Below are 9114 nucleotides of genomic sequence, written 5' to 3'. Positions count from 1 at the left end.
CTCACTTTGTAGACCAGGCTGGCCTCGAACTCAGAAATCCGCCTGCCTCTGCCTCCCGAGTGCTGGGATTAAAGGCGTGCGCCACCACGCCCAGCTAAGGGGCACTCTTTTTGGCACCAAAGGTTTTTTTGTTTTTAAAGCCAATGCTCTGAGGAAGGGGACATACTGGTCGCTTTTCCTATTAGGTGTTGAAGCAGACAAAAGGGGGCTTGTAATTGTCATACTAGGAAGGTTGAGGCAGGATGGCCAGAAGTTCTGAAATCCACTTGGCATGAAAATGTAACACCTAACACCTGGAACCCTTATGAAATGAATCTTGTCAGGTGCCTAACTACCTGTGTGTGTGTGTTTGTGTGCTCGCACACCCACCTACCCACCCACCATGCACACCCAAGGAAAGGGGGAAGAGATCATCAAACAAAAAAACCATAAAAACCAACTACTTTATTTATTGGTAAACACGAGAACTTGACTCAGAGCGAATGGCGCTGCTCCAGTGGGGCTCACGCTGGTGCACTACACACATGTGCTTTGTGACATAGACCACTGGGGTCACAGCACCAGGAAAAACACACAAGAAGGCAAAGTGGCTGAGAGGAAAGGATTTGTAGATTTCAACTTTGGGACTGACGTAACCAGTAAAATAAAAGGCACCAAATTGGGATTTGGAGACTGGCAGCAGGGGACAAAGGCCAGTCAACCCAGATCCCCAAACAGGGTCACTTCTCCATCATCTCATGGGACCCCCCAAAGAGACAGGGAGGTGTTTGTAAAGGCAGTGTCTGGTACAAAGGTTGCAGACCCTGGCTGAGGGCAGGGAGGGATGTTGACAACGCAGTAGGCAACCCTTTCCCCTTTGTTACCCACTTCCTGGCCCTGAATTCTTCCCAGTAAGTAGCTCCTGCTGCCAGTAACATGGTCCCCTTGCACATCACAGGCATCTCTCAGGAGCTGTGGATATGGGTCTGCCCCAAAAGGCACAGCATTGAGGTCGGTTTGGTTACACAAAGACCATCTTATTTGGTGTGCAGAGTGAGCTACTGGGGTGGGGGTGGGGTGCACTTTGAAAGTGTGGCAGGTCCCAGACACCTCAGCCCACTGTCTGACTGGTTTTAGAAGGGGAAACATTTCCCTTCAAGGCAACTGGAGTGAAGAGCCCACACCTGCTGGCTGATCAGTCAATGGCAGAAGCAGAACCAGGGTTTCATAGCACCCCTACTTTTTGGCATCACAGACTCACTGACCAGATTGTCACGGCCCACCGTGATATCCCAGGACAGAAAATCCTGTCATCGGCTAGCAATCTGACAAGGTAGTTTCAAGACAGTTAGTTACCCGGGATGGGGCACAGGGGAGAAGGCATTTAGAAAGGGGCTCAGCACTAGACTTATCTCCTAGGATGGGGAAGAAATTAGGGGCCCCCTGCCAGGTGGGCTGCTAAACGACCCCACCACACAAATGGCATAGGGCTATTGCTTCTCAGCGAGGGAGGAAACACAAGCTCCCAAATGTGGGAGAGGATTGTCAGGGAATATAGGACCCAAGAGTGGCCCACTCACCAGGCGAGGTTCTGTACCAAGACTGACTATATAGAAAATGCTTCCACAGTAGTCTAGAGATGTCTAGACAGGCGGCAGGGTGACAGGCCCCCACAGAACACCTGCATTCCCACACTGGTGGCACCATGGTGACTTATGGGGTCCTAGTAATAAAGTCCAACATGAGGGAAGATTGCTTGCCCAGGGCTCCAAGTGCCTATCTCAGCTTGCTCTGGGTGTCTAGCCTGCTCCTTCCCCAAGCCCAGGAGTGTTGGACCTCAGAACTAGGGTGCAATTTAGTGGGCCAAAGCAGGGGTATGGGTCCAGATCCAGAGGGGAACAGGGTCACTTCTCACTGCGGCTTGGGCCTGCTTGAAGGAGGCAATAAGGACATGGCTCTCTCTGTTCCCAAGTCCAGAAGCACCCAGGTATACCTTAGTGCCAGGACTCCAAACCCTGACTGGGCTTTGGGACTACAATCGCAGCTAGAGGGGACACCACACCAAGGATAGAGACTGAAGATTTCTGCAGGGTCCCTGAGCCCAACCACACAACTAATTAGCCTTTTAAAACTGAAGTTATAGCCTTACTTGCAAAGCATAGTGACTCCCTCACCAGAAAGACCCTGCCGTGGCTGGATGTGGGAGAAGGCCCTACCAGCCCCACCCGTCTCCTCAATGGCCTGGAGAGGGAGCTGTATCAGTCCCCTCCCACCCCCCCCCATCCACACCTCACAGTACACTTGGGCAGAGAGGGGAGGCTCTCACTAGGTTAAGGAGGGATGCGTAGACAGGATGCTATGTCCAAGCAGGTAGCTTTTAAGTCAGTGGCCACCCGGCTTTCCTGAGGTGACAGGACAGACTGAAGTGGAGGCCCAGAGAGGTAGAATCAGCAGGAAGCCATTTCCCAGCCCTGAGTCTCAGGACAGGGTATAGTTGGCCCCCAGGTCAGGCATCAAAGCAAAACCAGAGACTGGAAGGCAGGTCTGGCTCGGGCAATGGTCTCAATAATGCCTCAAGTTGAAGAAGCCCACGCTGGTGGGCGACTCCTTCACGGTGACAGTGATGAGGTTGGCTGTGACATCCGTGACAAAGACGTGCTCGATGAGACTGCGGGTAGGTTTCCAGTCCTGGCTGGTCTGGATAGCTACGGACAGGTTCTGCGCAGCACTGGGAAGCGAGGTTGAGTCAGGGTCTGAGTCAGAGCTACTATTCTCCTCTCCCGTGCTCAGCTCAGACAGCGCAGGTGGCTTTCGGCCTTCTCCCGGGGCTGTGTGGCCCTCCTGCCCACCGGAAGCAGCGACGCTTTTAACGGTGTCCCGCTTGACGGAAGGGGCAGGCAGAGCCGTTGCCTTGCAAGTCAGCTTTTCCCCTTTGTTGGTGTCTGTGGGAGCGTTGGTCATGTTTACTCCTGTGGGGCCGCTCCCAGGACCTTTTCCTGTGGCTGGGTTGGTAGCAGGAATAGCCTTGGCTGGGGCATGGCGAGCGAGCAGGCCCACACCAGGCCCACCATTCTTGACGCTTTGCAAGTCAAGGACCTGAAGGCTCAACTCCTGAGTGGGTGCCAGCTGCGCATCTGGGCTCCCCAAATGGCTCCCTCTCTGCTGCTCTGCAGCTCCGCCGCCGGAGGCCTTCGGGACCTTGCCTCCTGCGGTGCTTCCCCCTAGCTCCCCACCCTTCTGCGTCCTCACTTTCAGGTCTAGCCCGAGACCGCACTTGTTGGTGGCCTGGGCCTTGAGTGCCAGTCGGCTGGCAGCCTGAACCTGACTCTGGCTCATGCGGTTCATGTAGTGTACGATGGAGCTCTGCCAGATGCCGCCTCTGCTGGGGCTCCCGGCCATGCCTTTCATCAGACTGGCCAGGTTCTCTGGGGTCGCCATAGTGCTGGGGCCACCACAGGCCTCTTTGGTGTGGGCCTTCAGGGCAGCCAGGCCTGCCACTGGAGCGCTGAGTGGAGGGGGCAGCTTGGCGGCTGAGGTCCCCAGATCCTTCCTGGTGGTCTTTAGCACCTTGGCCAGGCTGACAGGTCTCCGAGCTGCCTTCTGTTCTGGGGGTAGAGGCTTGCGACCCCGTTTCTTTCGAATGGGATCCTTCAGCTCTGGCTTGGCTACCAGGATCTGGGCTTTTTTCTGAGGCACCGGGTGGGTTTCACGGCCCCGGGGGCCCCTCTTGGAGTCTAGGTCGCTGTCGTCTTCCTCTTCGTCCGAGGAAGAGGAGGAAGATGTGGAGGAAGAGGACGAACTGCTGGATTTGGATTTAGACGGCGCATCTGGTTCCTGAAACGGCAAGGAAACTGGAATCAACGCCTGCCCAGGCAGCACCAGGCATCCCGCGGCCATGGCACCAGGGCTCTCCAGCCCCCAGCAGCCAGGAAGGAATGACCGATGACCATGCTTGTGGACAAGGGGGAAACCCGTTCAGTGGTAAGCACAATTATAGGCAAACTGACCTCTGTGCGTAGAGAGAATTGTCTGGATGCATCACCTGTCAATTAAAAGGCCTATGGCCAAAGGCTAGGGTGAGAGAGGGGATTCTGGGATGGAACCGGGAGGGAGATTAGCCTTTGCCAGGAAGATGTAATGAGTCGGGAGGCATGGCACCTGAGTACAGGTAACCTGCCACATGGCAGAATGAAGATTAGTATAAATGGGGTTATTTTAAATTCTGAGCTAGTCTAGCTATATGGCCAAGGATTTGGAAATACATAATGAATCTGCATCTTACTTCTGGGAGCCTGGGGCGGGAAGGAAGAACCAGGCCCTGACTTCAACAGCCATGTTTCTCTTGTCAGCCCTGGTGTTAAAGATCTCTTCTGCTTCTCTGGTCCTCATGTGGCCTGTGGGACCAGCATCTCCCACAGTAGCTTTGTGGGGATGACAACACTGCTCTAGCTCCAATGGGGGCTGATCCCATCAATCCCATCAAACCCCGGGGCCCTATGCTTCCCTAGTAGGTCCACCCCGAGCTTCACCAATCCACAGAAATTCCTTCTCAGTCAGCAGGAACCCTGTGGCTCTCACATCCTCCGGCTAGGGGGGAAGATGTTAGAGCTAGGGATAGGGAACAAAGCCCAAGTAATGAACAAAGGCACAGCCAAGCCTAAGGCCAGAACCCCTTCCCTCTCCTACCTCTGAACTGTCATGAGGAGGGAAGGAAGATACCAAGGCCCACTGATGTGTGGAAGGCCGCCTGTCTGTCATCACAGTAAGGAGGGCCAACAGGACATCCTGAGAAGGTCTCAGCATAGCATCTCAGCCTCTGCCCCTATTTCCTGGCTTGTCTGTCAGCTCTGCATGGTCCAGTCCAACTGGCCCAAATCATCATGTTGGTCCACAACTCCTAGACAAACCTATAAACACTGCACGCTGGCTTCCCTGATGGAGTGTCTCCAAGGCGAGAAGGAGCTGTGCATGGTCTAACAAGGCTGCAGCTGCTATCCCGGAGGACAGAGTGCAGAATGGGCTTGTGCTGGGAGAAGCAGCACACCTGAGGAGGCCCCAGGGGAGCGAGAACATGGCTCTCGGTTGCCTGTTGCTGTGGAGGCCTGAAGGAGCAACAGGAAAGAGGCATGCCTACCTCAACAGCTCCCCTGAAGAACTTCTGCCTGGAGCAGCACAGGTGGGTGAGGAGCCAGGAGGAGACCCGGCAAAGCCTCCGGCAACTCACCTTGAGCTTGGAGCGCCGGCTGCAGGAGGAGGTGACTGTGTGCTTCCTTGGCCTGCCCCTGGGCCTCTTGCCTCTCTTCCGGTTCTGTACCTCCTTCTCATGTTCCCTGGAGACACAGCGCCAATCAGCTTTGAGAAGCCCTGCTTGCAAACCCTCTTCTCTGGCTTCAGCCTCCACCCTCCGCTCCTAAGGGATCCCCGCTGCTGTTCCAGCGTGCAGTAGCTTATCATCCGCTCTGCAGCCAAAGCCTGATCCGATTCGTCAGACAGCCGCGGGCAGAGGTCCAGGCACCGGCTTAGGGGGCTGGCCCATACCATCCTTGCAGTCAGCATTTCAGAACAAAGTTGGGAAGCCTCTCATTTTTTTCATTAAGAAAACTTTCTGTGGGTGAAGACCCCCCACGGAAATCCCAGCATGCATATCCTCAAACAGCCTTTGGGATGTTACGGGTTTAACTTGGTTGTTTTTACAAAGCACAGAGCCCACAAAGCCTGCCTTCTAGTATGTACCAAGCGCAGGAAACCCTCCTATGATCTGTTAGCCTAGGGGCTGAGGACTCCAGTGTGGCTTCTCAGGGCCAACTTGCTTATGTCACCCTGTCCCTGCAGAGCTCATACACCTCCAGAAGTCTGTTCTTAATGGGAGGAGTGGTTACCAGGTTCCCAGCAGCCATGCCTCAAAGCCTGCACTTCTACAGCCCAGGAGTAGGTACACACACTCAAGAGCCCCAGACAGCCTCTTACGGAAGCTCGGCTTTCAGGTTACCCATTCTTGTGACCAAAACCTGGTGCCATGGTTCGGGAAGTAAAGATGCATGCTTCGAAGCCCAACGACCTGAGTTTGACTCTCAGAACCCATACGGTTAAAACAGAGAAATAGGGGCTGGAGAGTCAGCTCAGCAGTTAAGAGCACTGGCTGCTCTCCCAGAAGACCTGGGTTCAACTTCCAGTGCACACACAGGGCAGCCCACAACTGTCTGACCTCCAGCTCCAAGGGATCTGACACCTTCACACAGACATAAATGCAGGCAAAACACCAATGCACACAAAATAAGAATAATCATTCAAACGGTTTTTAAAAAATCGCGAACAATCCCTACAGGCTTTCCCCCTGACCATCACAGAGGCCTGACCACATGCACGGGTCCCCTCCCCTAAGCCAACAGACAAATGTGAAACACCATATCCATGGAGCCCTGGACTGTGATCTCAAAAAGAAACAGACTGGACCTCCAGGAAAACCCCGAGGCTCAAACCCTCTGGGTTCTCCAAATCCCCAGATCAATTTCAAGGAGCATTTCATGGCTCTGCTGAGCTGGACACCTGATTCTACGTTGTGGCTCTGACTTCTCTTTAACACAGCGTCTCCTCCCTGACAGCCAGAAGTTAACAGCCAGCTCCTAGTGTCCGGAGCATGTCCTTCCTCCCACTGCATATCCCTGTGCCTCAGGATCTTGCTTCACCAGCCAAGCTGGTTTCCCATCTGCTCAAGTGCCCCACCCCCACCCCCAGCTTCTCCAGGAGTAGCACCTGGCCCAAGGGTGCCACCTCAATCACAGAGAAACATACCAGCTCTACACAGTGCCAAGCTGGCTCCTGTGAGGACCAAGCCATCAGTCTAACAGGCACCATCCGTTTCCAAGGGAATCCGAGCAGGCTCAAGCACTCACACATCCTGCCAAAACTTATCCCCTCCCCACTCCTGTAACACTGAGAAACACAGGCTGGGCTACCAGAGAACAAGCTCGCTTGACTGACCTCAGCTGGGGAGGCTTCTGAGCAGACATTCATCTGCTTTATGGACAGAGGCAGCTTCTGCAGAGGGAAGGTGCCGGTGAAACCCACCCCCCTGTCCCCCAGCCCAACAAGCCCTTCCCAACACCATCTCACAAGATCCTTATCTCAGTGAATACCCCCCCTCACCCCACCCCCTGAGGCGGGACCTAAGAGTAGAACTGTAATTACAGAAGTGACCTCAGCACTTTCAAGGCTTGGGCAAAACATCAAACACATGACTTTGCACTGTGGGCTCCAGGCTCCTCTGGGCCCTCCCTCTCCTGCACCAGGGGCAGAGGTGTGCTTCTTAAGCCAAGCTTCCAGCTTCAAGTGCTATTAGTGCCGACCAAAAGCTACTCCACAGAAAAGGCCAAGAGAAACCAGAGGCTGTCTGGGAGGCCTTAAAGTGCTCCACCGCAGGCTTCCCCAACACCACAGCCCCAGGCCACTGTGCCACCAGCCAATTCCACCCAACTCTCCCCTCCTCCAGAGTTCTCACTTCTTCTGGAAGGCTAGGAGCAGCCTCGGGTCCAAAATGTTCTCTTCTGGCTCCCAGCTGTTGTGTCTGGAAAAGCAAAGGGGGGGGGGGCGGCGGCTGGTGAGCAGCATCCAGGTAGGCTGCCGAGGACAGCTCCCACAGCCCCGCTGGGACAAGGGGCACTGTGGCAGAGGCTGTCCTCTGAGGTCTCAGAAGTTCTTAAAGTTAGTTAGCATCCCAGCCTCAAACCCACAGGCAAACTGCCACCTCAAACCCCAGCAGGCTAAGGAGGGGACTCGACAGTCTACACTGGGAGGAAAACAAACCCCAACAAAGAGCAAAGCTGCCGAGGGAATCCCCTGGGCCTGGCCCGGAGCCAGGGAGGGAAGGGAAGGCAGGTAGGGGAGGGGGAGCCGGGGGGCACAGACGGAACAAAGTGGAGGATACCACCGAGAGCGCGGGCAGGGCACCGGGGTTTGGGGAGTGGTATCGGGAGGGGATGGGGTTCAGGAAGGAGGGTGGCGGGGCAGCTACAAAGGAAGCCCTTTCCGGAGAAGGCCGGGTCCCCTTCCCTCATTGAGAAGAAAGCAAGCTCGGGCCGGGGGTAGGAGTAGGTGGGGGAGCCCTCCCACCAGTAGGAAGCTCAGGTTACAGCAGGATAACTTAGGCAAGGGGAGGGGGCCCGCGTCCCGCGCCAGCCGCGGCCAGCTCCTGGGCGGGGGCGCATGCAACAAATGGGCGCCAGAAGCGCGCGGCGCGGAGGCGGGCCGGGCTCCAGGGACTCGGGGCTGGAGGCCGCCCTGCTCGCTCCCCGTGGGCTCGTAAACAAAGGGGCAGCGCCGGTCGGCCAGAGTCCTCTGGGTCCCGAGGCACAGGACTTCCCGCCCGGGCCTGCGATGCGAGGGTTCCCACCCAGGCCGGGAGGCGCGCGCGGGAAAGCGGCCGCGCACCGGAGACTCACTTGGAGGACCAGCCGCGCCACTTGACCAGGTACTCCAGCTTGCCCTGCGGAGAGATAAGAGCGGGCGGTTAGCCCCACAGAGCGCCAGGCGCACGCGGGGAGCGGGAGAGAGCGCACGCACCTTGCGGAGCCGCTTGCTCAGGATGCACTCGGCGGCGAAGACCTGCTCGCCCACGCTGCTCAGCTCCTCCATGCCGCCGCCCGCCGCGGCCCGCGCCCCGCAGACCCCGGCTCACTGCTGCACACAAAGCGCCGCCCCCGCCGCGCCCCGCCCCGCGCACGCGCGCCGGAGTCGCCCGCGCTGCTCTACCCGCAGCCGCCGGGCCAATAGGCGCGCCGGGCGCGCGGGGCGGGGCGCGCATTGTTCGTGGTAGCCGCGGCGGGGACCAGTCCGTGGGGTTGGGCGCTCTCTGCACTGTGTCGGGAGGCTGCGTGCTCCGGGAATCCTGGGGTCCGGCCGCTCCGTATCGCAGGTCCCTGCGGAAAGCTATTGTTTGGCCAGAGGGCGGCGAAGCGGGGAGCACGCGGCGCTTCTTGCCCCCGCCAGTGAGGGGCGCTGCTCCCCACCAGTCCTCTACCAGTCAGGAGTACAAAAAGACTGGAAAAGCAGGGGGTTCGGGAGGGGACACCGAAAAAGGAGCCTCGAAGTTCTACTTAAGGTTGTAGAGGAAAATTTCAGGTCACTGGAAGAAAACTG

General features: G+C 56.9%; 1 protein-coding gene across 1 annotated transcript; it reads right to left on the bottom strand.

Moving 5' to 3' along the window:
- Positions 1 to 424: 424 nt before the first annotated feature.
- Positions 425 to 8757, bottom strand: Cbx2 (chromobox 2). Its single transcript, XM_021177192.1, has 5 exons — positions 8539 to 8757; positions 8418 to 8461; positions 7478 to 7543; positions 5204 to 5309; positions 425 to 3813 (listed from the first exon to the last, which is right to left on the bottom strand). Exons 1-5 carry the CDS (start codon positions 8608 to 8610, stop codon positions 2542 to 2544), a joined length of 1560 nt encoding a protein of 519 aa, XP_021032851.1. The 5' UTR covers positions 8611 to 8757; the 3' UTR covers positions 425 to 2541.
- Between the last annotated feature and the right edge of the window lie 357 nt (positions 8758 to 9114).

Source organism: Mus caroli, chromosome 11, assembly GCF_900094665.2.
Source record: "Mus caroli chromosome 11, CAROLI_EIJ_v1.1, whole genome shotgun sequence".
NCBI lineage: Eukaryota > Metazoa > Chordata > Mammalia > Rodentia > Muridae > Mus > Mus caroli.
The sequence above is the reverse complement of the archived record's forward strand: the minus strand, read 5'-3'. Positions and strand labels throughout refer to the sequence as shown.

What these genes read in the sequence shown, in the direction of transcription:
- Cbx2 (XM_021177192.1), bottom strand. Translation starts at nt 8,610, where the DNA reads ATGGAGGAGCTGAGCAGCGTGGGCGAGCAGGTCTTCGCCGCCGAGTGC. An exon ending in TGGCGCGGCTGGTCCTCCAA is followed by an intron (nt 7,544 to 8,417) that starts GTGAGTCTCCGG and finishes TTGCTTTTCCAG; the next exon opens with ACACAACAGCTGGGAGCCAG. An exon ending in CTCCTAGCCTTCCAGAAGAA is followed by an intron (nt 5,310 to 7,477) that starts GTGAGAACTCTG and finishes CTGTGTCTCCAG; the next exon opens with GGAACATGAGAAGGAGGTAC.